We start from the raw sequence: 27,303 nt of genomic DNA on the forward strand, positions 1-27,303 counted from the left end.
ATGTAATACATCTAGTAGCCATATGTCTTACATTTCGTCCATCTTCCCCCGGATCACCTGTGTCTCCTTTTGGCCCAGGTTGACCTGATTGACCTGGGATTCCCTTTAAAATTAAAAGAACACTGTTAAGATATGGCTGGAAAATAAAGTACAGTGATTTGCATAACAAATCTGCATACTCACTCTTAGACCTCTCTCCCCTGGTTTACCTGGCAACCCTGATTCTCCCTGAAATACAAGTGAAACAAAGTAACATTACATACAAGAACACTAACACACGCACACATAGAGAAATAAGTGAAATAAAAAATTTCTAACATACTGAAATACCATCTTCTCCTTTGTCTCCTTTTAGTCCCTAAAAACAACAACAAAAAACAAGAGATTATACTTCATGAAATGATAAATATTCTTTATGCACTGTTATGCCATATCTTCACCAAAAACAATTACATTTTCATGAATAACAATACAATCTTATATTTCTGAGGCCACAAATGCAAATACAGTAGCTTTAAGTGTGTGGAGTAGCATCAGAAGACACCTTTTACCTTGACTACTTGTTACTTCTCTGAGAAAGAAAGATGTTAGAAGAAAAACAAGAATAAGTTAAATGTTAAAAGCACATTAAATAAAACAAAATAATAAAAATAAAACAGAATAGTCACAGGACTAATAAAGTAAAGAGAGATAGTAAAAGTAGTAACTTTCAGAACACCTAATATGTTTAAGGTAAAGAATTAAGTATGACAGACACACTTAAACACCCAAAAATGTTAGTAAATGACTATTCTTTGCAGAGTAAGTTATTAGAAGCATCATTTAGGCCTGTGTTCATGTATAAATGTGTGTATACTCTCACATCTTTCCCTCTTGGGCCCATTGGGCCCTGTGAACCAGGATTGCCTGCCTCCCCTCTCTCCCCTGGCTCACCTTGACTGCCCTAGAGTCACACAGAAAAAAGAGGGTGAGCAGTGTATGACAACTTATTCAGGCTAATGCGAAGTCATGTGCATGAACATATGCTCTGGAGTCATTGGAGTTTAAGGGCCCACTTTACCTTCGCACCAGGTTTTCCAGACAATCCAGCGGGACCCTGTATAAATAAATAAACAGCTATTGATGAATTCAGTGTGTTTCTTTCTTATTGTTAGGATGAGGGAAATGTAGATATGCTATCTATTTCTGGTTTCTCTAAACTTTATACTGTATTTTTCAAATAAATGTATGTAATTTTGAAAATCACTGTTAGTTTGACATTCATAATATTATTATGCAATTTCTTTCATGCATTTATATGCATAATGAAATGTGACATGTGAATCTTCTCCCACTGCAAATATAGTGTCACTTTGTGGAGATTCTCATTCACAAGAGAAAAAAAAACATTTATGCATTTAGCATAAGCACAAAAGAGGAACAAAAGCAATTTGTCAAATACCCAACAATAAAAACCATTTAGTTCAGTTGGACAACGGACACTACAATTACAAACTGAAAGCATCTGCTCTGCTGCTCCATAGAGCACAAGCTGCAGAGTCGCAGCACAGTGTAGCAGGAATCAGATTTCTCTCATCACGTGAAGATAAGGAGATAAGGATGAAAAAGGAAGATGACTGACAAGACGATGTTGGAGAATTTGGTGCACAACAGATCTTGAGCATCATTGACAAATATCTTATCTTGTAAAATGTGCGGTCAGTACTGCTGCTCCTTATACACATGATCGGAAGTAAAAAGCGAGCATGCATTCCAAAGAGATTTTAAAATCCCACATACTGATAGCGGGTCCTTGATGGCCGAAAATTTTAGCCCTATATACACAGAGTGTACGCGTGATTGTAAATTTATAAGCAAATGTGAAAAGCGAGTGCGCATTTAAAATAAATCACCCCAACTCCACCACCCCAGGTGTTATAAGTAATACCATTGTTGTCACAAGTATACCGATGTGAACATCTAGTGAATCACAAAGACAAACTTACCCGATCGCCCTGGTCCCCTTTAGGTCCGGGTTGGCCGGGCTCTCCTGCTCCAGGGGTACCCTGTGGGACAGATTAGAAAGTTTCAATCATGCAGTTTCACAATTTCAGTTATACCTTGAAATGTATCTTCTGAATCCATTTCTGAATAGTAATAATAATAATAATAATAATAAGAAGAAGAAGAAGAAGAAGAAGAAGAAGAAGAAGGAGAAGGAGAAGGAGAAGAAGAAGAAGAAGAAGAAGAAGAAGAAGAAGAAGAAGAAGAAGAAGAAGAAGAAGAAGAAGAAGAAGAGCTGTGTGATCAACATAAACTCAATGTCAACATAAGTGTCATTCGATTTTATCAAAATGTCCTCACTATCTCATAAGAGCAGGCAGTTTCCCATATGAACACTTTCATTCATTCACAAAACTCACTCTTTCCCCTTTTTGTCCTCCATCTCCTTTATCACCTTTAGCGCCGTCAGGACCTGGAAAGCCCCTTTCCCCCTAAAAGAAGAAAAAGAAGAGAGTTAAAATAGTTGAATTTTGAATGAAACTTTGGCAAAAAAAAGGTTTGTATCATCTGAATGTCAGTATACAAAAGACTTAGACTTAAGAATAAAATTAAAATACTGTCTCTGTATAGTTCTCAAAAGTCATACCCGCTCTCCTTTTTTCCCAAATGAAACTGGACCCTGCTAAAAAAAGCCACAGTGAACAACGTCACCATCACGAGGACAATTACAAATGCATGAAACATACTTAGACATTTTAAAACATGAAAAGTGTGATCTTACACTGCTTCCTGGTTCCCCTTTTGCACCCTCACTGCCCTTATAGCAAACAGAGACACATAAAGAATTTATATATAAATATATGTTATTTATATATATATATATATATATATATATATATATATATATATATATATATATATATATATATATATATATATATACACACACACATACTGTATATAATGCTGTTTGTTGAGCTGACATCTTTACTTACCTTCTCTCCAGGAAGGCCATTGCTCCCTGGCAAACCCTAAGGGCATGTATAAATAATTTACAACTTGCATGTACACTCATGCATTTTCACATGGCGTGTGACTTATCATGGCTATGCAGCCACTCACCCTCAGTCCTTGAGGTCCAGTGGGGCCTACTGAACCTTTATCTCCCTAGCATACAAACAAAAACAGACATAAACAAGTCAAGTATAACCCACAGCTCTCTAATAAAAAAGTGCTATATCTACATATATATTATGTACCTTTTCTCCTGCTGGACCTGGAAGGCCTCTGTCACCCTAAAAATGTTTTTTTTTTTTTTTTTTTTTTACAAAGAATGATATCAAAATTAAATTAAACTTATTTAAATAGCAAAATTGTTGTACAATCTTTGTTAAAGGTGACTTAAATTATTTAGCACACATAACACATTCAAAATAAGCCTGAAAAACACAAAAGAGTCTATCTGGACAGATATATGCTTTAGGTCATGTGTAGACACACTCACCTTGGCTCCATCAGAACCAGGTGCTCCAGTCTGTCCTCGGTCACCCTGAAGGAACAATAGCAAAACAAAACTATATCAACTGATTCATTGATTATGTATTCAAAAAGTTTGATGACACAAGCCACAATAAAGTCATAGACTGACTTCTGTTCTTTACCTTATTTCCGATTTCACCTGGAGGTCCCCGTGGACCCTGAAACAAAAATGAATGAATTAAAAAAGAATGAGAATGAATGTCAGAGTGAGAATGAAACATATTAGTGAAAAATGTTTATACCCGATCACCAGGGTCTCCTGTGTTTCCTTGGGGGCCTGGTTTACCCTCAGCACTCTCACCCTGCCATAAAATCACACACACAGGCCAGGTTAAGAAAAAGCATTCCTAGACAAGGAAAGTACATTTTACAACAAGCTTACAAGCAATGTAAAAAAAAATGTACTTACAGTTTCACCTTTAGCTCCTTTTTGTCCAGTCACTCCCCGTGGGCCCTGCGGACCAGGCGGTCCAGGACTTCCCTAAAAACACACAAAAAACACCATTCAGTGCATGCAATAAAAACTTAAAAACACATTGTAGTACACCCAACCAATTTTACAGCAGCAGTCACACATACACACGATAACATTCATTTACACTGCCACTTTGTCATTAATAATATAAAAAAAACACTCACAGGATCACCGGCATCTCCTTTAGCAGCTACACCACTGCCCACTCCAGGAGGACCCTATTAATCAGGAAAGAAAGAACACAACATTGATGTTCAAGAGATTTGCCTGATTGTCATAATAGACTGTAGTATGCCATCAGAGAGTTTTCACAGTAATTAGATTACTTTGCGCTTGTTGAATCCTTAAACAACATAGGACGCTTTTCTGCAAGGGTGCCTTATCCAAATCGAACATTATATTATTATTATTGCTTTCAAAATCCCTAAAAATGCATTAAAATGTTCCATCTGATGATTTTTATATGGATTCTGGGTTAAAGGCATATGAAAGACCATGTTCCTGATATTTGGGACTATTAACATGCAATAAAAACAATAATATTTGTCCATGTTTATATTTACATACACTGAAAAATAGACTAAAAACATGCTTCATGTGATAACATCTCAAATAATTGATTGTCAAAAATACTATTTAATATTAACATCATGAATCTTGAATCAGCCTAAACATGGACAGCGTTACTCTACAAATATAGCGGCTTACACACCATTTGGCATCTTATTTTATAATATTTGTTTTGTATTATTGTTACACTGTCAATTGTTTTCTCATCTTTTTGAGAAGGCTTCCCTGTCGTCTTTTGAAAAAGAATTTATATCGACTCACCCTCTCTCCAGGGCTGCCTTTGTCACCCTGCAGGAAAATGAATTGAAACACAAAAACATACAGGAACATGATTGGCTGAAGGCATATCTGAAACTTCAAACAATGAATTTATTAATATTGATCTAGATAAAATGCCAATGGTACTTTCACATATTTTCATTGCGGAGTTAAAATAAGCAAACAAACACAACCTATACTGTACATGGGCAGCGAGTTAATCACTATGTATTGCCTGGATTTGTTTATTTAACTGCTTTGAGGATGTTTTATGATTTTTATTTGGAATTCTAACCTGTGCATAAATGCATAAAGGTGAGTGAGCCTACTGTGGTGAGCTTTGGTACTTACAGTAGCATCTTGGATACTGTCTGTATGAACGGAGTCAAGCAATTATACGAGCTCTCTTACGAGCAGTTATAGCAAAAGTGTCCAAATAAATCTAAAAAATGGTAATGCCCATAAAACTTTTATCATATTATCAAAAAAGTTATCATATTTGTCAAGACAAAGTCTGCAAGTTCATCAGTCAAACCTTCTGAGTGGGTGGAGAGCAAAAAATTTGAGTCACACATTCAGTGTCAAAACAGTGAGTGGATCTAAAACCTTGAAACACAGTGCATATCTCTGTTGCTGTAAGTTACCAAAACCACATGTGTAAACCTGCAACACACACTAGACATGCGTTTGTGCAGCGCAGAGCGGTTCTCTCAAACTGTATGACATTACAGACAAAAAGGCAGTTGTGAGTCCTGAAATTTTAAGGGTGTACGTTTGGTTATAAAATGCGATGCAGTTGTCAGTCCCATAAATAATCAAACTGTGTGTGAAAGTAACCTTATGAAGGACTCAAATGCAGGACTGACAACCATATTCTGCTGCGGTGTGGACATGCCAATAAATTGTGGCCTTTAGCATCTCCATTAAGACCCTCAAGATGCTCTTTTGCAAAGTCCACACTGGCAACAACTTTATAGTGAACTATCTATCAGTCTGTGCATGATTATATCACCAAACTGGGACAGGGCCATACATGGATTCTGACCTTAATAGACAGTCCTGAAGAACCTGGCAACCCAGGGCGACCATCCTGTCCAGGCAGACCTCGTGGACCTATCTCTCCTTTTGCCCCATCCACACCTGTACGCCCAGGAGTGCCCTAAAATGACAGAGACATAAAACGGATAATGTAAGAACCCTGTTGTTTACTTGATGCAATTATGTACTCATACTCATGCTGCTTTTTTGTCATTGTGCAGGGATTTTCTTGTTTCTTACAGGGATCCCTGGGATTCCTGGTTCTCCTTTACGGCCTGGTAAACCTCCTCCAACAGCAGATCCAGATTCCCCCTGTAGTAAATAGTAAAAACCTGCTAAATCAAGGGGTAGAGTAGAGCAGTGAGAGATTCATTTTAATATCACTCTTACCCTTTCACCTTTCTCTCCCTTTAATCCCTGAGGCCCTGCAAGACCTGGTTCTCCCTGTAAAAACAAAACAGATCAAACATTTTGTAAAAGTGTGTGTATATTTTTTTGCCTACATATATACAGTTTATTATACAGTACTCACAGGGTCTCCTCTAACACCTGGTATTCCCTGACTGCCCTAAAACAACAAAATATCACACAATGAACCTTTGTTAGAAATCAGTATGTGAGAATTTGTTTGGCTCTAACATTTTAAGTGGCACTGTTTAAAAGGGGATTTAAATAATCAGAAGTTTTATTATGCATCCAGGCCTGATCATTACCATTAATGCTATGCATTTAGATGAGCATATATCCACAAATACCTGTTTAAACAGCACTACTTAATAACATTATTCATGTTTCATTCTTACTGGTAGTCCAACTGCACCAGAACGACCTGGAACACCTGGACTGCCATCCAATCCTGGAAAACCCTGAAAAAGATGGACGAAAAAAAAGAGAAGGTGAAAGCATATCAACATGTGTGAGCTGTGTGTGCATGTGTGTATGCATAATTGTGTGCCAATTAAGTGCCACTTACTCTCTCGCCTTTCTCTCCTCTCACTCCCAGACCACTGCCTGGTTGACCTGGCGGCCCCTCTGGTCCTCTGGGGCCCTCACGACCCGGTAAACCATCACGACCCTATTTTAAAAAAACATACACACAGAATCAGACAGACATTCATTTAAGCATGCAGAAACAAATAGTTTCTAAGCAATAATTAATGAATCCTGTTGAGTAGATGATTGAATACAGCTAAATGTGCATGTAGATGAACTTACAGGCTCGCCTTTCCTTCCATCCACTCCATCTCTGCCTCTCTCACCCTGTATGCACACAAAAAGACATAATGTTTACAGATTTAATAATAAAACTACAGTAAATATACATGTCAACAAGACAACAACAACAAGAAAGACACCACAAAAAAGATTACCTTCTGACCGTGTTCCCCTTTTGCACCCTGCAACAAAGACATAAGTCAAACTTATTTTGTGGTAAAAGCTGCATGTAGATGTGCAAATGTAAACAAAAAAACAAACGCTCATGAGTATATGTTGTTTTTATGTCGTTGCGTGTTTGTGTATGTATTTTCAATACACACTTACCCTGGGGCATTCTACAGTACAAGGCCCCGTCTAAAAGGAGACAACAAATCAAAGTGAGTCTTTATTGTACCAGGGGGGTATTCCAGAAAGCAGGTTATGTGACATACCCGGGTATGTTTATGAGTAAAATAGTGGATAACCTCAACTTTTGGTTCCAAAAATGGACGAAACTTTCATGGTATGTAAGTAACCATGGCAACTCACTCTCTGAACATAACCTGATCTAGAGCAGGTTATGTTCCTGAGTGAGTTTGCTTAAAAGGTATTCAGATGTGTTTTATATAATTAATAGAGTTATTAATATAACCAAATGTGTTTCAGTTATAAAATATGCAGTATTATATATTAATTCTAAAGAATAAGAATAAATACATTAAAAACAAGTTTAAATGTTCATGCAATTCAAATATATTTATTATTTATTTTATTGTCATCTCACACATGGATCTGCATTCAATTAATTTGCATCAAACAAACAATATAATCCTTATTTTCAAAGATTACTTATTAAACTAAGAAATTTTTTAACGATTGTATAACCACCAAATAACTGGCGCTGTGCACTAAGTAGGTTATGTAAATCGCCATTAAACAAAAGAAGAAGAAGAAGGAAGTAAAATGGTGCGCTTCTTCTTAGCATCTGTTTCCATGGTGAATCATTAATTGAGAATGTCTTAGGTGTTAACCAGGAACATACTCTGGGTTGTTTGAACTTACTCCTGGACTTTTTGGTTTTTGGTACCAGCATACCACGAGTACACAAAGTTTGGGTTAATCAACTGCGAGTTCAAGGTATATGTGACGGTAAGTTAACCTTGCCTTCTGGAATACCCCCCAGGTCTTCTTTTCTCATCACTAGAGACCATCAAAGAGGTTTGAAACCTTCTGCTGTATCATGACTCTACCAGGCCTGACAGGCCAAGTAAGCATCATGATAATAAAAAATGATGATACGACATTTATGGCAGATTAGATGAATGGATTGTATCTGACCGTGACACCGGTCCCTCTTGCAAGTCCACAGAGGAGGTCTGCCAGGTCGGGCTGGAGACCATAGAGCTGATTTGCGTCTTGAGCATAGAGCAGATTCTGAGTGCTGCCATCAGTCACTGCCAAACGTAGCTCTCTAGGGTCTGCACGCCCAATTCCTACCGCCAACACTGTCACACCTGAGGGACAGAGTTATTACAGCGCTAACTCACTTATGTGGGACAGAGTAGCCAGGACGGTTTGCTGTGTGTGTGTGTGTGTGTGTGTGTGTGTGTGTGTGTGTGTGTGTGTGTGTGTGTGTGTGTGTGTGTGTGTGTGTGTGTGTGTGTGTGTGTGTGTGTATGTCCTTGTTTATATTATATTGTGGGGACCAAATGTCCCCATAAGGATAGTAAAACCTGAGAACACCTACATTTTCAAAAGGCTTATAAATCATACAGGATGAAAGTAAAAATGCAGCATGTTTCCTTTGATGGGTAGGTTTAGGGGCAGGGGCAGTGTAAGGGGATAGAAAATCTGGTTTGTACGATATAAAAACCATTACATCTATGAAGAGTCCCCACAAAGATAGTGAACCAGACGTGTGTGTGTGTGTGTGTGTGTGTGTGTGTGTGTGTGTGTGTGTGTGTGTGTGTGTGTGTGTGTGTGTGTGTGTGTGTGTGTGTGTGTGTGTGTGTGTGTGTGTGTGTGTGTGTTTGTGTGTGTGTAAACAATATGTTGGGTCTGATTTTGTGTGGCTTACCATCGGCTCTAACAGCGGCAGCAGGCTGGCTAAGATCATCGGTTGACTTCTCGTCAGCTATTATAACAACCACCCCAGGAACACCAGACCTCCGACCTGCTGGCGTGCTCAGCAAAAACTGACGTGCATATGTCATTGCCCGGCCTACACATAAAAAATATTTTGAGCAAATTAAATAGTTTAAACTTTGGTGTTATGTTTTGTCACAATTAATGACAAACCTTCAATGCCCTCATTACTGTGGAAACAATGTGGGGGAAAAAATATACATATACTGTATAACGTGACCTGGACATTCACATACTTGCTCATGGCATACCAACATCAAACATATCCACAAACTATAAAAATATTAATTAAAAATTAAAACACACAAACAAACCTATATTATTTCCTGGTCTGTCATTGAATGGGATGGACGAAATATCCTCAAGAAGGGTCTCACTGTTGCTATGACGATTGAGGAGGAAGCGCACTTTTGGATCTTCACTGTACATCACCACCCCCATCTGGAGCAAACAGGTATTACAAGCACTTCATTCACACTGGCCTGCTCAATTCCCCATTCACTTTGTCAGAACAGGGCAAGCTCTTTTTTTTTTTTTAATTCTGAACACCATGACCAAGTATAGTACATAGTATCAAAAGAAAGAAATGTACCTGAGAGTCTCTGGGGCCGATGGAGGTGAAGGAGACAGCAGAACTGGCCAACAGAGGCAACAGAGTTGCTTCCAGGTCAGAGCGATCACGAGACGCAGGGACAAGGAAGACCACATCCAAACGGCCTCCAACACAAACTAAAACATGGATGTATTAAACATATTAAGCCTTGAATACAGCTGAAGAACAGTACAGTCAGCTGCAATTAATGCAGTCCATAAAAAATTATCTGAACAACTACTACAACATTTATTCATATCAGCTACACAGACAATAACTCTTAGCTTGTAAAAATAAAGCTATGCTAAAAATAAAGCTATTATAAGTGCACTGCTATGGGAGTCTTACTCAATAAATGACGATCATTGCATATTGATAGTGTGTTAATGTACCACATGACATCAAGCACTATGACCATCTGTCGGTCTTTGTAACTTTCAATAAATTGCTAGAAGAAGAGCATAAAGTGAGCAAAAATCTTCCTATGACTGACTAGTATAATAGCATGTTGTTCACTGTACTCACACTGAAAGCTATAATTTGCCTCAGCTTCAAAGTCAAGAGTACTGTATGAAACAATTCACACAAATGTTTTACTAAAAGAGTCAGATTTAAAAATAATTGTTATTTATGTAAGTGAAAAAAGGTAAATAAAATAAATTGTTCATACTAATCACAAATGCATGGAAATACTAAAATAAATTCTTTCTTTTGTTAAAATAGCAAAATTATAGCATATTTAATTAAAAAAAAAAAATATATATATATAGTCTTGTTCAAAATAATAGCAGTACAATGTGACTAACCAGAATAATCAAGGTTTTTTGTATATTTTTTTATTGCTACGTGGCAAACAAGTTACCAGTAGGTTCAGTAGATTCTCAGAAAACAAATGAGACCCAGCATTCATGATATGCACGCTCTTAAGGCTGTGCAATTGGGCAATTAGTTGAATTAGTTGAAAGGGGTGTGTTCAAAAAAATAGCAGTGTGGCATTCAATCACTGAGGTCATCAATTTTGTGAAGAAACAGGTGTGAATCAGGTGGCCCCTATTTAAGGATGAAGCCAACACTTGTTGAACATGCATTTGAAAGCTGAGGAAAATGGGTCGTTCAAGACATTGTTCAGAAGAACAGCGTACTTTGATTAAAAAGTTGATTAGAGAGGGGAAAACCTATAAAGAGGTGCAAAAAATGATAGGCTGTTCAGCTAAAATGATCTCCAATGCCTTAAAATGGAGAGCAAAACCAGAGAGACGTGGAAGAAAACGGAAGACAACCATCAAAATGGATAGAAGAATAACCAGAATGGCAAAGGCTCAGCCAATGATCACCTCCAGGATGATCAAAGACAGTCTGGAGTTACCTGTAAGTACTGTGACAGTTAGAAGACGTCTGTGTGAAGCTAATCTATTTTCAAGAATCCCCCGCAAAGTCCCTCTGTTAAAAAAAAAGGCATGTGCAGAAGAGGTTACAATTTGCCAAAGAACACATCAACTGGCCTAAAGAGAAATGGAGGAACATTTTGTGGACTGATGAGAGTAAAATTGTTCTTTTTGGGTCCAAGGGCCACAGGCAGTTTGTGAGACGACCCCCAAACTCTGAATTCAAGCCACAGTACACAGTGAAGACAGTGAAGCATGGAGGTGCAAGCATCATGATATGGGCATGTTTCTCCTACTATGGTGTTGGGCCTATTTATCGCATACCAGGGATCATGGATCAGTTTGCATATGTTAAAATACTTGAAGAGGTCATGTTGCCCTATGCTGAAGAGGACATGCCCTTGAAACGGTTGTTTCAACAAGACAATGACCCAAAACACACTAGTAAACGGGCAAAGTCTTGGTTCCAAACCAACAAAATTAATGTTATGGAGTGGCCAGCCCAATCTCCAGACCTTAATCCAATTGAGAACTTGTGGGGTGATTTCAAAAATGCTGTTTCTGAAGCAAAACCAAGAAATGTGAATGAATTGTGGAATGTTGTTAAAGAATCATGGAGTGGAATAACAGCTGAGAGGTGCCACAAGTTGGTCGACTTCATGCCACACAGATGTCAAGCAGTTTTAAAAAACTGTGGTCATACAACTAAATATACTAGTTTAGTGATTCACAGGATTGCTAAAAAAATGTTTGTACAAAATAGTTTTGAGTTTGTACAGTCAAAGGTAGACACTGCTATTTTTTTGAACACACCCCTTTCAACTAATTGCCCAATTGCACAGCCTTAAGAGCATGCATATCATGAATGCTGGGTCTTGTTTGTTTTCTGACAATCTACTGAACCTACTGGTAACTTGTTTGCCACGTAGCAATAAAAAATATACTAAAAACCTTGATTATTCTGGTTAGTCACATTGTACTGCTATTATTTTGAACAAGACTGTATATATATATATATATATATATATATATATATATATATATATATATATATATATATGTGTGTGTGTGTGTGTGCACAAAGAGTCCTTACAAGTGTTTTATGCTTTTAACCATAACAATCTGTTAATTATTTTTTTATTTTAATTATCTATTTAGAAAAGAATAAACCTTTTAAAAAATTTCAATTTGTCCTTTTTTGAAACCTTTTTGTTTCAGGAGTGAAAGAGACAGAAACCCGTATAACCTGTTCGTTCCACCACGCTGGTCTCAGGTCCAACCTGGTTTTGGAAGGTGGGTTGCACAGTGAAACGGTACCGACGGCCCAGTCGTAGACCGATCACACGGTACGAGGTGGCTGTTCCGGGTAGCGTTTCAGACTGACCTGCTCCTGTGTCTAAAGAGAGAGAGTATATAATACACTAAAAAGTGAATGCAACTGTAATTGTGCTTTTGATCCTTAATAAATCACACACTATCAGAACTTTGTTCCTCTGTCCAGCGTAAAATATAGCCTGTGGCTCCAGTTACTGGTGGCCAGCCTAAAAGTACTGAATTCTCAGTACTGTCTGTCACGCTCAAACCAGTCACGGGTGGCAGGGCATCTAAAAAAAGAATCAGAAATAATGAATGAAAGTGGCTGGAAAGAGGCTGGAAAGAGGATGGAAAAAGATGGAGAGATAAAATGTGAGATGCAATCGGTCGTGTGTACCAGTGGTTCCTCTGATAGTTGTAGCTTCAGTCTCTTCACCGTCCAGCACAGCAGACAATCTTACAGTGTAGCTCAGACCAGGACGCAATCCATCGAGGGTATACGAAGTTGCATCACCGCTAATCAGACGACTTGATTCAGGCTCACCTAGTCATAAAACAGCATAAAATAAACTTGGTTGTGTCTGATATGTGTGTGGGTACATGTGTGCTTTTATAACTACCTTGTGAAGACCTCCAATAGATTCGATATGAGCTGGCTCCACTCACTGCTCTCCAGGTTATACGGAGCCCCCCTGGGGTCGAACCCAAAACACGCAAACCTTCTATTCTTGTCACTCTCTGCCCCCCTAGACAACAAACAGTAAATTCAATGCACTTTCATCGGGAAATATCTCTCTTAAACCTAATCTGATCTTAACCAAGCTAATAAAAGACAATCAAATAACACAAAAGCAATGTCTTTATTTTGTACATTGTGTGAATACTCATTCTGAAGAATAGAAAAAACATGTGAATACAGTTTTATAACTTCTTCAAAAAGTAAACATGACTTGAAATGCAGGGGTCCAAACAAACATAGCAGACAAACAGCACTCACCTGTGGTGACTCTGACAGAGACGGGTGGGCCCTCTCTGTTACGGACTAGAGCCAAAACCTTCACCTCATACTGTGCTCCTTCATCTAGCTGCCTCAGATCCACTGATGTCACATTACCACCAACCTGCTGACTCTGCTCTACGCCACCTACAAATCACACTTACAATTAAATTTTTCTATCATGGTTGGGGATTTCTTTTAACTTCTATAGTATGAGCTGTGACCCCTGTAGGTCACAAACTGTCTCTCATTTAATATCATCGCAGTCTAGGAGAAAATTGAGATGTTAAAGGGATACTTTACCGCTTATTCATATTAAACTATGTTATTCCCTTAACTAAAAAGAGTTGATACATACCTCTCGTCTGAGTGTGTGCACTTAATCGCTCTAACGAGCGGTGACAATCTGATAGCATTTAGTTTAGCCCACTAAGCCCAGTTCATTCACTTTGGTACCAAACAGAGGTCAAGTTAGAAGCGGCCAAACACCTCCACCGCTTTAATCCGCTTAGAAAAGCACCACGTTTTATTTTATGTCATCATACTTTATCGTTGAACTATTCGTAACACTGTATTTAAATACTGTAAGGCCGGTGCCAGGAGGTCTAGCTTGGGAAACAAAGAATCTCCCCAAGGATTAACATCTGAACAGTCTCCTTTGACATCATACTGATACACACACACCTCACCCTAACACTCCACATATTACCCTACGACAAATGCCAGAATGTCTGGCCTGTGGAACAAAGACACCATACCGAGACACTTACACCTCACTTTCACACTCTGCATATTACCAACTGTATTTCCCCTTTTTCCCCTCCAGGAACACAGAATGTGAAGTATGTACTATGAAAAAACTATGTGTGTTTACTATCATTTGAAATGTCTCAGTACGCCTGGTAAAATGGTCTCATTCTCCCAGCTATAATACCAACCTCCAAGAAGTTTCTGTAAGCTAAGAAAATATTGAATGCCAGTAAGAAGGTGACCTCCCATAGATATGATACAGGATGTCTCCTGTATGTAAATGAAAGCCCTCTTTCACAGATGTTGAGAAACTATTCAAACCCAAATTCTGATTGCCCATTTTGTGACCCCCTGAGGAAGGGGCCAAAATCTAATTATAATTACAGAAAGCACCATTTGGTGACCTATTGAATTATCTGGGTATTTAAGGAAAGGTGACACATAACTCGGGGAATCTGTACTCAGATCTCCCGCACAATTGACGTGTGTAGTTTTTTGACTACCAGGTAAATGCTTCTAAATCTTTGATTTCTGAATTACTGATTTTGTATATTGTTTAATGTTTGATTCATTGAGTTGAATTTTGATTGTTGTTTCTTACCTGGTTAATAAATTGTTACGTTTGAATTTATTCTGACATACTCTGTTATTATTTTCTCAAAGTAGATTAAGTGAAGGCTTATGTTACCGCAAATCTGCGTCAGGTTAAGTATCGGACCAAAAATCCGGTTGAGTGGAGCATAAGGGCACACTAACTGAGATTTTGGTATTCTGACTAAACTTTTGGCATTAATTCAAGTGTACTTAGACTGTAAAGGCTAAAAAGTAATTTCCGTTTAGGATAAACAATGATGTTGATCGACCAATCTAAATAGGGTAAGCCTTACCTCTGTTTAGGGTAATTATATTCTAATTAAATGTACGTGGGTTATTATCTACGATATGACTAAATCAAAACTACTGTTGTAAGAATAATATTGGTCAATTATATCTATGAGTAGTGGTCATTACCTTTGATTAGAATTAAAGTTATCTTTATTCAAGTGTATACAGATCTATGGGGACTAAATCAAATATTTTCTAGAGGAAGCTAACATGAGAATAGCACTCTAAAAAGTATAGTCATTTACCTCTGTTTAACGACCAAAACTGACGAGTTTGTGATCGTAAGACCCGCGTTACAGCTGGCGCGAGGATCTTTAAGCGACATAGATTCCTAATGAATGAGTAAAATATATAAAGTTAAAGAGTGAAATAGAATGTCGAACGTATAATCTAAACTTCTAATATCCTAAATATCGTAGAAGTCTTTTAATTAAATGGAGTCAGATTGATAGGAATACAATACAGGTAATAAATGTATTTCATCTAATATTGTCTTATTGTGAAAAAGGAAAGACAGTAACTCGCAAAGAAACCTTCACCCGCATCATTGGCTGCCGTCCTTGGACCAGTGAGCGGCCTTACAATACGGAAAACGTGGAGGTGTTTGGTCGCTTCCACCATTCTTGATCTCTGTTTGGTACCATAGTGAATGAACTGGGCTTAGTGGGCTAAGCTAAATGCTATCAGATCCCATTCACACCGCAAGTCTTAATGCTCAATTCTGATTTTTTGCTCAGATCTGATTCTTTGTTTGGCTGTTCACATTACCTTTTAAAATGTGGCCTATATCTGATTCCAGTGTGAACTGTTTGAGGTTTCAAACTAACCCGCATGTGCAAAAGAACAATATCAGTGACATCAGACGTAGCGCGCTGTTGCACTAAAGTTCGGAAGGGGTATAGAGGCAGTAAGCATTTTCGCTTTTATTTAAAAATGATTGTGTAATGTAAGCCATAACATTAATGAGCAGGTGCTGAAGAGGAGAAGAACGAAAAGAAAGAGCAAAATTGGTTATTTTGGCCTTTTGTCACCTTCCTTTGTCACTGAAGCCACGTTTTTCTGTGTCCCCGTTCTTCCATTTTGTGTGCTATTTTTTCAAAAACGGAGCGGTTATGGTAGGATCCTTCTAGTTTAGCTTTAATTGAAGTATCTCCCCATATACTAATTAGGTCTAACACCTCACTCTCCCTTCATTGACCCTCCATTGCTGTTCTCCATCTCTAGTCAAGTTTTAATGTTACTGTCTGTGTCTGTTGTGTCTAGGGCTAATTCACTGGTGCATAATTGTGAGACATAAAAGTCGCATCAAATCCGCCTTTGTCTGGGCCTGATTCAGGACCACATATGTATGTGGTCCTAATCTGATTTGAAAAAATCAGATCTGGGCTAGATTTGAGTGTTCACACTACCTCTGAAGAAGTATGACCTGGTCACTTGACCCCCCAAAAAATCAGATTTGGGCCACTTTTGCCTGCAGTGTGAACTAAGTGCACGCACTCAGACGAGAGAGGTCTGTATCAACTCGTTTTAGTTAAGGGAATAAGATAGTTTAATATGAAAAAGCTGTGAAGTATCCCTTTAAAGATGTCCTGTGATTTTTCCCTATAGGAAATTACTGTGAGCATTTACTTCAAAATCACTGTAAGATCTCACCATCTGTCCTTTTCCAGAGTATTCTGTATGATGTCGCATTTTGAACTCCAACCCAGCTGACTCGAACAACCTCCCTCTGGGCTTCAAGCACCTGTAAATTGGTGACACGACCAACTGTGGCCTGATCTGAAGAACAGAATGTGCATAGTTAGGCATTCAGACAAAAAATGACTGCTATAAAATCTTTCTTAGTGCTCATCTCTAAAGTCGACATGAAACGCAAACTGGGAGTGTCCTTACTTTCCTATTGTGTTGTATATCTGAGAGAAACAGCTTCTCAAATGAAAAACTATTATGAATGGTGGGACAATTTTGTCCATTGGAAATCGATTAGATTGTAGGATCGTTGTCATTTGCTAACAGCTGCTATTTCGTGTGAGTGACAGGATGCTGAAGGAGAGAGATTATTTTTCTGCCTTCATACCAATGCAAACATCAGAGAAGAGATGATGTTGTGAGGGTAAGATAATGCTTTTGATTAAAGATTATTACAAGGACACAATATTTATTACATGCATGAATAAATAATTTATAATACACTCTGTAATACTCCACAAAAAAATAAGAATTGTCCAATTAACACATTTTAAAAGTTAATTTGTATGATTGTGAAAATGTCTAGAATGCTCTCTTATGCAGGGGCGTAGCACCAAATTTTGGGCCCTGGGTACAAACCATCTTGCTGGGCCCCCGTACCATGTATGTGTATGTATAGAAAACTGACTTCTAAGGCCCCCCCCTGCCTCGGGCCCTGGTTACTCAGTACCCTTTATCCCCCCAGTCCCACGCCCCTGCTCTTATGGCTCTGTCTTAATGAAAAAACATCTTTGTAGTAGGGCTGGGATAAACGATTATTTTTTAAACGATTAATCTAGCGATTATTTTTTCGATGCATCGATTAATCTAACGATTAATTTTTCCTGTCCGATTCGGTTACGATTCGATTCGATTACCGATTATCTCCCCATTAATTGCCTAATAGCAATTTATACATGTTGATTTAATTTTCTGAATGAAAAAACGAATTCCTTAACATTGCAATATATGTTTATTGCTCTTAAAATTCCAAAGTAAGACTATACAATGCATTCAATAAAACCTTCAAAACATAAAGTACACACACACACACACACACACACACACACACACACACACACACACACAAATAAATAAGTATTAACCAACAACAAAGAAACATATTATACGATATATATTATATTTTCTATGTATGCAACTCAGCCTACAGGCTATGCCCATCGATTAAATATCAACAAGTTGGTTAATCAAATCCGGGGACACACTGCAAGCGTGAGCGTCTCGGCTGCGTGGCGTGTCCGTTTTTGTTTCGGCTCCCATGTTAATAGGTTGGAGTTTGCACACTGCCTGTGACGCGCGGAAAACGCGTGCATGCTAGAAATAGAAGAGCGCCTATTTTTCACGTGTGTTGGGAGCGTCTCCAGGCAAAATAGAATAGGAAAAGATGTTTATATATAATTTTGACACGAATACATATTATTAAATTACATTTTCATGTTTGAAAGTCTGTAGGTTTACATAAATGCAGATATAGGCCTAATTGTAATAATAAAAAACGTCAATTATCGATTTTGAAATATTGCAACTGTCAATACAGAACGAAATATTCTGTAGCCTAGTATTTGCCGTCAATACCATAGATATGTGGCTACTCCCGACGTTTTCTTTGCTGTATCAGTAGGCTATTTCTGTTTAACATTAGGAATAGGGCTTCCCTCCGCATCAATAGCAGCAGCAGCGCCGCGTCAGACACGCTAGTAGTTTGCACGCTTCTAGTGTGCAAAGGCAGAGAAAACGCCACGCAGCCCCGTGGCTGACCCGCAACAGAAACGCCACGCGCATCCGCGGCATGACAGTGAAAAAAGTTACATGTAGAGTGCATTATGGGCGCCAATATTCCGTTTAAAACCGGAATAGTCCTGGGATGAAACTGCTCACTTAGAGGATGGATACCCTCGGTCACATCAGCGCGATTAGACATTGAACATTTTAAATTTAAAACAGCTTATTATGTAGGTAACGTAGCCAATGTGTCCGATGCTTTCACTTGATGCAAACGTTTGTTTTTGTGATTAAAATACATCAAATATTACCAAAACATCTGTCTTCCTGTGTGCAGAAATTTGTTTATGTAGCCGTGACAACAAAACGCGTGCGCGCCTGGAGCAGGCGCTCTTAACACAGACGCGCATGCCTGTGATGCTCCGTGCGCAACGCGCGCCAACCCGCATAGACTGTGGCCAACCCGCAAGCCTTGCACTTCTGAAAGTCTGAGGAGCCACTCGTGTTGCTACCATAGATATACATAATAAATAATATACTTAATTACATAATATACTTTATTATGTACATCTATGGTTGCTACTACTCTCCGGCGCCGCCATCTTTATTTTGAATCTGACGAATCGACGCGCATATTTTGCGTCGACGTATTTTTTGCGTCGACGTCATCGATGACGTCGACGCGTTGTCCCAGCCCTACTTTGTAGTCTTACCTGTCCTTGCAGTCACAGTGGCAGCAGGTCCTTCACGTGAGTTAAAAAGGGCTGAGACTAGTACTTGGTAGGCTGCACCTTCCTGGAGTCTATCGATGGCATAGGAAGCCACATCAGCGGGCACATTCTCAGAGTCTTCCACTCCTACAAAGCGAAAAGAAAAAGAAAATAATTCCACTTCCATTATAGCATAAATTTAGGATGCTAAATGTAACGCTGTCCATACCATCACTACGCCGCCAGGTGATTTTATAGCCTGTTGCCCTATTCACAGGAGTCCAGGTTATTAGTATCCTTGTGGATGTTGCTTCTACGACTTGTAGCCCTGTGACTATTCCAGTAGAACCACTGGTTCTAGTAGACACAGAGACCACTTCTCCAGTCCGCCCATCAATCACTGGGGCAACACCCACAACAACAGAATCATCTGGCTGTAGCCCATCTATAGTGTAGGTAGTGATATCGCCACCTAAGACACGGAATTGCTCTGCAGCTGAGACAGAGAGAAAGAGAGAGAGAGCAGCTGGCTGATTAAAATGAACATAAATTATATATCAGTTAAAAAAAGGAAACCACAGTATTTGCAAAAACAGTAGGTATTTCCACCTACTATTGCTTTGTCTCCAGGTGAGCCGGTAGCCTGTTGCTCCAGGAACACCAGTCCATGCAATTCTGACTCGTCGACTGTTGCTGCCAACTACCCGCAAATTGGTCACCCTCTGTGGTGGTTCTTGAAAAATAGAATTACCACCAGTTATTTTCATACGAAATGATTGCACATTAATAATGCATCCACTGTATCTTCAGTAGTATCTACTGTACATTTTTCATAGCCCAGATTTACAAAACTGATATATGCTCTATATTGCCAAAAGTTTTGGGACTTTTTTTGCCTTTACATGACCCCATTTTTATCCATAGGGTTTAATACAGAGTTGGCTCACTCTTTGCAGATACAACAGCTTCAACTCTTCTGGGAAGGCTTTCAACAAGGTTAAGGAGTATTTATGGGAATTTTTGTGAGGTCAGGCACTGATGTTGGACGAGAAGGATGGGCTCACAGTCTCTGCTTTAATTAATCCCAAAGGTCTTCTATCAGGTTGAGTTCAATAGTCCTTTCACTGGAACTAAGGGGCCAAGCCCCTGAAAAACAACCCCACACCATAATCCCCCTGTCACTAAACATTATACTTGGCACAATGTATTCAGGCAAGTACCAATCTCCTGACAACCACCAAACCCAGACTCGTCCATTGGATTGCCAGACAGAGAAGCATGATTAATCACTCCAGAGAACACGTCTCCACTGCTCTAGAGTCGAGGGGCAGTGTGCTTTACACCACAGTATCCAACGCATTACATAGCATTTGGTGACGTAAGGCTTGGTGCAGCTACTCGGCCATGGAAACCCATTCTATGAAGCTCTCTACACACTGTTCTTGAGCTAATCTGAAAGCCACACAAAGTTTGGAGGTCTGTAGCTACTAATTCTGCAGAAAGTTGGTGACTTCTGCGCACTCTACGCCTCAGCATGTGCTGACCCTGGTCTGATATTTTACGTGGCCTACCATTTCATGGCTAAGTTGCTGTTCTTACCAATTGCTTCCACTTTGTTATAATACTACTAACAGCTGACTGTGGAATATTTAGTGAAATATACTGTGAGGAAATTTCATGAATGGACTTAATGCACAGGTGGAAACCTATCACAGTATCACACTTGAATATACTGAGCTCCTGAGAGTGACATATTGTTTCACAATTTTTGGTATAAGCAGTCTGCATGTCTATGTGCTACAGTCTCAATACTTTTGGCAATATATTGTGTATACACACCAAACATTTTCTCTTTTGTGAAATCATCAGAGTAAAATCAACCTCACTAGCACACTGTAAAAAAGTATGCACGGTCAAACCTGTTTTAATGTAAACTGTTGCTGGTTCCCCTTCATTGGATCCAACTAGTGCCGTCACACTGACAGCGTAGCGCACACCGTCTGCAAGGTCCTGTAGATCTAAGGTGGTCTGATTCCCAGGAATTCTTCTGTTCACCTCTGTATTTGCTGCAAAATATAGGTAAACCAATTGAAATAGGCATTGTAGTGGCAGATCTAATGAATGGAAACCTCATGAATGATTATTACAAAGTAACATTTTAATGCTATACTGATATACTGTATTTTTGTCAAAAGGAAATAATATTCTCACATTCTGTATTAAGTATGACAATGTTGTATTGCGTTGCCCCAGAGACTCCTGTCCATCCTATTCGTATAATGTTTCCAAGTGAATCCAACACCTTCAGGTTTGTGACACGACCGACTGACTGTTCTACTAAACACAACCCGTGAATCAGCATATTACATGAAAGACAAGGAAGACAGAAACAAAAACAAATAATCCTGGACAAATAAACACCAAACGGTTTTATAAACTCCAAATTAAATTTTAAACTAAGAACCTTTACAATGCAAAACAAAGAAGAAACATTTAACTAGTCTGTACTATTTATTTGGATCATTTCCGAACTATGCTGGATAACGATCAGGTTACACACTTGAATTCAGCTTTGAGACAATAAAAAAATATTATAAAAATATATAATTTTTAATATTGTGCTAATATTAGATTACATTTTAAAGTTTTAAATTAGAAAAAAATATTTTTCATTAGTGGTCTCAGACTCACCACTATGGCCCTTTCCCAAATGGCACACTGCATGTGCACTTTTCGGTCTTGTGGACTTACAATGGCCATTCGTCCACGTGTCCGTTAAGTCCACAAGACTGTAGGATGTCCCATTCATCATCTAAACTTGCTATGCACCCTCGATGCTGAGCCCGCAAGTTTGCGAGCTATGCAGAGGACTTCTACCCAGCAGTCAAATCGGCATTACATCGTGAAAGTGCAGACTCAGAGGAAGAGCGCAAGGGTTTAGGGTGCCATTTGGAACAGGGCCATAGTCTATGTTTAACTGCAAAAGTGAACTTTAACACTTTAACAATATCATATTGATTTCTATCAAATATTTTTTCTGACCTGTTGATTTGGTTGAAAAGAAAGTAGCTTCCTCTCGCCCATCGTACAGTGTGAATAGAGTTATGATGTACTCGGTGCTCGGCTGCAGACTTCTGAGCTCATAGTTGGTGGTGCTTTGTGGGAAATCTTGCTTCTGAACTCTGCCCCCTGTGGTCAGCAGGATTACAAAAACATAATTCAGGAAAATACTACACAATTTTTCTACAGTCATAGTTTGCTGGTTTATTTTGTTGTTTCTGTAGTCACTTGTTTTTTAATGTTTAAATTGTATTTTTCAATTTTATTTGTGTAAAATTATGTTTTATATGCAGACTGCTCATTGTCAGATACAAGAGCATTGCAAACTGTTAAATTTAGTAAAATCATGGCAATTTTTACAGTGTGTTTCTGCGTTTTACTAAGGAGTTTCTTACGCTCTCCAGCTTTCCATTCCAGTCGGTAGCCTCTGGCGGTCTGTATGGGGTTCCAGCTTAATCTGATGCTGGTGGGTCCAGTAGTCGTGGCTCTCAGGACCTGTTGCTCTGAGCGCTCTGAAAGCCAGATGCATTAAACATCTTTTAGCTTTATCTCCCCTCCTGCCCCATAAAATATTAAAACAATGGCTTCCATCTTTCTGAAGTTTATGTCCTGTTATATTTATAGACAGTTACTCACTTTTTCCTCTTTGTCTCTCACTATAATATGCACATGCATATACAAACACCCTCACGCATTCAATTGCTGTAGTCTGTGAGTCATAAGAAAAAAAAACGATTCTAATGTTCTGATCTAGCAGACAGTGAGTCAATGGCAAGATTAAAAGCAAACTGTCTGTGTCTATACATGTGTGTGAGACGGAAAAAGAGCCACACATCTCCTGCACATTGCCTGATGTCTTCAATTTTCCAACTGCGCTATTCTTAACTCAAGACCATTTGTAAATTGTCTACTACTACACACTGGACAAAAGAGAAAAACAACTAAATTAAATAAATGTATATAATGTTTATTTAGAATCGGCTGAGAAACTACCTTTTACAGTAATAATTTCCAAACCTGTGAATCCCCTTCAAAAATGTTAATCGACCCTCATTTTCCTCCGCTCTGATGTACAACTAAATGTGTTGTTGATTTGTCCGGAAGTGTATTCGTATACCTATTTTAAAACGTGCAGTGGCTGGAGGTCCTTCAGCTTCCCCGTTGTACAGGGCGATGACTGTAACAATGTACTCTGTGTCTGGTCTCAGATTTCCCAGAGTGTGAGATTCACTATCACCTCTCAGCTCCACAGTCTCCACATCACTTCCTGAAAGATACAGGCAAAAAGACTCTTAGCAGACAACAGGAATCTGAAAAAGTAAATGAGCTTCTAAAGCAATATGAAGTTACATCCATAACACTCATAGACATCCTCACTGGGTGATGTATTGCTTTATCACCTCGCAGAAATATTTTCTTTAAAAATAGCCCCTTTAAAAAATCAGCTGAAATTTGGATGCTGACCTGTTAAAGGACCCCAAATGACTCTATATCCTCTGGCCCCTGTCACTCCTGTCCAGCGGACTCGAACACTGTTGCTTGAGATGGTCTCAACAGAGAGCTGCTGTACTCCCTCTAAACGTACTGCAAGCAGAGGCATATACACAGAAAGAGGTTTATAGATTTAATAGATTAGCATGTACACTTAATGATGCAGGAGAAGACAACGTATTGTAGAACACACAACAGCGCCTTATTTTGCAGCAGTTAGATCACACATTACAATGCAAATGTGCACATCTATACAAAGGACATCAGTATTGACTGGATCTCTTCCCTAATCGTCCCTCCTTAACATTTTCATCTCGTTTTTGTTTGTTGACAAAAATGACAGCAGATTTTCGTCATAGTTCTTTTTCATTCAACACTAGTTTTTATTTAATTATCATCTCCTCAGTGAAAAAAGGTACACTATCCTGTATACTACCAATCAAATGTTTGGGGTTTTTGAAAGAAGTATCTTGCTCAGCAAGGTTACATTTATTCGATCAATAACATAGTAAAACAGTTAATGCATATGTTGATTTTATGCACAAGAATCCTTTCTTTCATTTTCACAGTTAAAAAAGCTTTATATTTTGTGAAAACTTTTTTTAGGATTCTTTGATAAATAGAAAGTCAAAAAAATTGCACTTAATAGAAATATTTTTTTAAATTATAAATGTCTTTACTATCAAAATCTTTTCATTATATTGCCTAATTTAAAGGGATAGTTCACCCAAAAATGATAATGTGATGTATCCAAAATGTCGTTTCTTCTGTGTGTTCCCATCCGTCATTACCTCAGTCTGGTAAGGTCAAACTGTGCACGATCGAACTGTGCCTCATTCGGCCGATCCGCGCAGGCACTAATGAGGAATATATATATATAATTTTTTTTTTTGTTTTGTTTTTTTTTGCATGTTGTCTAAGCATGTTTTTTTTACTCTCATAGAGTTGTTACCTATTCACATGCATTATGACTGGCAGACTGCAACAGTTTGAATTGAAAAATCTTCATTTGTGTTCTACTGAAGAAACTACATTTTGGATGCACTGGGGGTAAGCAGATAAACATCACATTTTCATTTTTGGGTGAACTATACCTTTAATGCATCTTTACCGAAAGAATCGTACTCCAAAATTTTGAACAGTAGCATATGAGGACTCACATGTACGGGCAGTCAGGGTAGCTGGTGAGGCACTGTTGCGGGGAAATAGAGGATACAAGTTGATCACGTATTCTGTGTCTGGCTTGAGACCAACCAAAGTCTGAGAAGTAGACTCCGCCCCCAGTGATTGTTCCTTCAGCTGTGCAGTCTGACCTGTTAGCAATCAATCATGAGCAAATCGTGAATTACACCATGCACAACAAAACGACAAACAACAATTTTAACTGTGGGTCACGGGCATGGAAATAAATTTGTCATGCAAAGTATGAGAATGTTGGTGCATTCATGTTATATCAGAAATATAAAATATAGGTGTCGAAATTCAAATCGGGAGTTCTCGATTTAAATCAGTCTGATGTTCATTAAATGAACTCACTGAACTTATCTATGAGTGTGGAGAATGATGAATCAACACATGACTCACTTACTGAGCTGCGAGCTCAACGTCAATGCATTAGGCTGCATTAGAGTCATTAGGCTGCTCTAACATGCTGAGCCAAGAAAGCAAAAATGCATCTCCTTATCTGTATACATCACAGTTAGATCTTTGTTAATTGTTATCCTCATTTTTATAGCTTTTCATAAGCTACAAATACATTTTTCTCATATTTCACTAATTTTATTCTCTGGACTGATACCACCTCCTTAGGTGGGTCCTAGCATGGAAAAGTTTAGTTCCCAGTGGTAGCAGCTCAAAGCAACTCATACCAGCCGGCCAACCAAACACAGCATATCATCAATATATGAGTCAGTTAATGACACAGTATAATTTTAAGTTTCAGCATCTATTCATCTGCAAGCAACATTAATAGGCCAAGACAGGCAGGTTGAAACAACTTCCTCTAGCTTCAAAAACTAACCTGATTAAACATAGGGCCACGCCTAATCTAACAAGATCTGTTCTCTGCCAGCTCACACCTGGATACCAACCAGGTAAAGCAAACTAACACTCCTGCAATTGACAAAAATGCCTTTAGGAAACATAAATAAATTTTTCCACCTCCCCATCTCTTTTTTTAAACTGCTAAAATCATTAGTTAGTGGCGCTTGCTAAAGAGATAATCACTATTGCTCACACTTAAAAACAGGGGTTTGTTTAAACTACTAACCTGAAGTATTACATTTGGTATGTAACCTGCACTCTTTGTGCAACAAACAAGAATGTCTAATTGTCAGGCTTTTTGAGGAAATACGTGTATGTTCTATTACGTCTATGAATGATCAGAAGGCAATTCATGGCAAATACATAGCAACACCCTTGAAAACCACAGAAAAGCATCATTTGCATTTTCTTTAGACAATAACAATCACACCAATAAAAAATAGTTTATATTACACTGCTGCTTGTCCCAGGTATTCTTTTCATCTCTATCTCTTTCTATATTTATCCACAATAATCTCTTCCACTGAATCACACTACAATTACAGTATTCACTATTCAAAGAGTAAAAAAATAACTGACAAATGTAACAGAATTGTGGATTAATATGCATGTAGATGTGTGTCTCTCTCACCTATAGGACCATAAGTGATTCTGTAGCCCTGTACTTGGTCAGCTGGAGCATCCCAACCCAAAGCCAGACTAAAAAACCCAGCCTGGACCAGTCGCAGTGTAGTCACACCCAGGAGAGGCTCTAAATGGAAGTTTGGGTAAGACAGAATGAGAGTTGTGAATTAAATGAGAATAAGAGTTGTGCTGAATTAAATATCCATATTTCTGTCATATGTAGTTCTCACTTGTTCGGGCCTTGGCAGACACTGACTCTCCCAAGCTGTTGGGGTACTGAGCAATAACGGTGATCAGGTAGTCTGTGCCCGAACGCAGCTCTCGTGCAATGTAGCTCTGCTGGTTGCTTGGTATTGTTTCCTGCAGATCAAAAGATAAAGGATGCGGAGTTCACTGGAGACCATTATGCTATACTTTGTGTAAACCAGTGCTGTTAATGGTAACTAAAACAAAAATGAAAACTATTAAAATAGTTTTCAGTAATTGAAAAGCTGAAATAAATTATAGATATTAAATGAAAACATAAAAAAAGTACTAAATAATTGAAGTAATAAAATTACTAAAACTGAAATAAGAATACATTAAAGCTACATAGAAATATTTAAGCAAAAATACTCAAAAAGACAAAAGCACATGACAATTTTTTTTAAACATACAAAAAAAACTGAAAATATAATTTAATATATCTAAAATATAATGTTTATCTGTCTGAACTTCTGCCAATATTTGCAATGAACTCAAGCAGAATATTACATTTACATTCATTTAGCAGACAA

The 27,303-nt window shown here is 38.4% G+C and overlaps 1 protein-coding gene across 1 annotated transcript in view; it reads right to left on the bottom strand.

Annotated features, from left to right (window-relative positions):
- col7a1 (collagen, type VII, alpha 1) overlaps window positions 1-27,303 on the bottom strand; it is a 67,977-nt gene that overhangs the window by 29,688 nt on the left and 10,986 nt on the right. Inside the window, exons 8-56 of the mRNA XM_067458184.1 lie at window positions 26,758-26,887; window positions 26,535-26,654; window positions 25,021-25,173; window positions 23,834-23,953; window positions 23,487-23,636; window positions 22,765-22,881; window positions 22,352-22,498; window positions 21,521-21,646; window positions 21,229-21,375; window positions 19,923-20,042; window positions 19,539-19,805; window positions 19,313-19,456; window positions 16,782-16,907; window positions 13,494-13,640; window positions 13,117-13,242; window positions 12,894-13,040; window positions 12,658-12,786; window positions 12,429-12,578; window positions 9,798-9,934; window positions 9,520-9,646; window positions 9,138-9,281; window positions 8,399-8,574; window positions 7,406-7,435; window positions 7,234-7,260; window positions 7,079-7,123; window positions 6,837-6,938; window positions 6,667-6,729; window positions 6,396-6,431; window positions 6,254-6,307; window positions 6,104-6,175; window positions 5,871-5,984; window positions 4,829-4,855; window positions 4,162-4,215; window positions 3,932-4,003; window positions 3,765-3,824; window positions 3,645-3,680; window positions 3,488-3,532; window positions 3,243-3,278; window positions 3,106-3,150; window positions 2,979-3,014; window positions 2,765-2,800; window positions 2,630-2,665; window positions 2,403-2,474; window positions 1,986-2,045; window positions 1,061-1,096; window positions 863-943; window positions 323-358; window positions 184-228; window positions 32-103 (exon numbers count right to left, since the gene is read on the bottom strand). Of these exons, the coding sequence (XP_067314285.1) occupies window positions 32-103; window positions 184-228; window positions 323-358; window positions 863-943; window positions 1,061-1,096; window positions 1,986-2,045; window positions 2,403-2,474; window positions 2,630-2,665; window positions 2,765-2,800; window positions 2,979-3,014; window positions 3,106-3,150; window positions 3,243-3,278; window positions 3,488-3,532; window positions 3,645-3,680; window positions 3,765-3,824; window positions 3,932-4,003; window positions 4,162-4,215; window positions 4,829-4,855; window positions 5,871-5,984; window positions 6,104-6,175; window positions 6,254-6,307; window positions 6,396-6,431; window positions 6,667-6,729; window positions 6,837-6,938; window positions 7,079-7,123; window positions 7,234-7,260; window positions 7,406-7,435; window positions 8,399-8,574; window positions 9,138-9,281; window positions 9,520-9,646; window positions 9,798-9,934; window positions 12,429-12,578; window positions 12,658-12,786; window positions 12,894-13,040; window positions 13,117-13,242; window positions 13,494-13,640; window positions 16,782-16,907; window positions 19,313-19,456; window positions 19,539-19,805; window positions 19,923-20,042; window positions 21,229-21,375; window positions 21,521-21,646; window positions 22,352-22,498; window positions 22,765-22,881; window positions 23,487-23,636; window positions 23,834-23,953; window positions 25,021-25,173; window positions 26,535-26,654; window positions 26,758-26,887 (4,578 nt within the window). The remainder of the gene's footprint in view (window positions 1-31; window positions 104-183; window positions 229-322; window positions 359-862; window positions 944-1,060; window positions 1,097-1,985; window positions 2,046-2,402; window positions 2,475-2,629; window positions 2,666-2,764; window positions 2,801-2,978; window positions 3,015-3,105; window positions 3,151-3,242; window positions 3,279-3,487; window positions 3,533-3,644; window positions 3,681-3,764; window positions 3,825-3,931; window positions 4,004-4,161; window positions 4,216-4,828; window positions 4,856-5,870; window positions 5,985-6,103; window positions 6,176-6,253; window positions 6,308-6,395; window positions 6,432-6,666; window positions 6,730-6,836; window positions 6,939-7,078; window positions 7,124-7,233; window positions 7,261-7,405; window positions 7,436-8,398; window positions 8,575-9,137; window positions 9,282-9,519; window positions 9,647-9,797; window positions 9,935-12,428; window positions 12,579-12,657; window positions 12,787-12,893; window positions 13,041-13,116; window positions 13,243-13,493; window positions 13,641-16,781; window positions 16,908-19,312; window positions 19,457-19,538; window positions 19,806-19,922; window positions 20,043-21,228; window positions 21,376-21,520; window positions 21,647-22,351; window positions 22,499-22,764; window positions 22,882-23,486; window positions 23,637-23,833; window positions 23,954-25,020; window positions 25,174-26,534; window positions 26,655-26,757; window positions 26,888-27,303) is intronic.

Source organism: Pseudorasbora parva, chromosome 12 (genome assembly GCF_024679245.1).
Source record: "Pseudorasbora parva isolate DD20220531a chromosome 12, ASM2467924v1, whole genome shotgun sequence".
In the NCBI taxonomy this organism is placed as follows: Eukaryota; Metazoa; Chordata; class Actinopteri; order Cypriniformes; family Gobionidae; genus Pseudorasbora; species Pseudorasbora parva.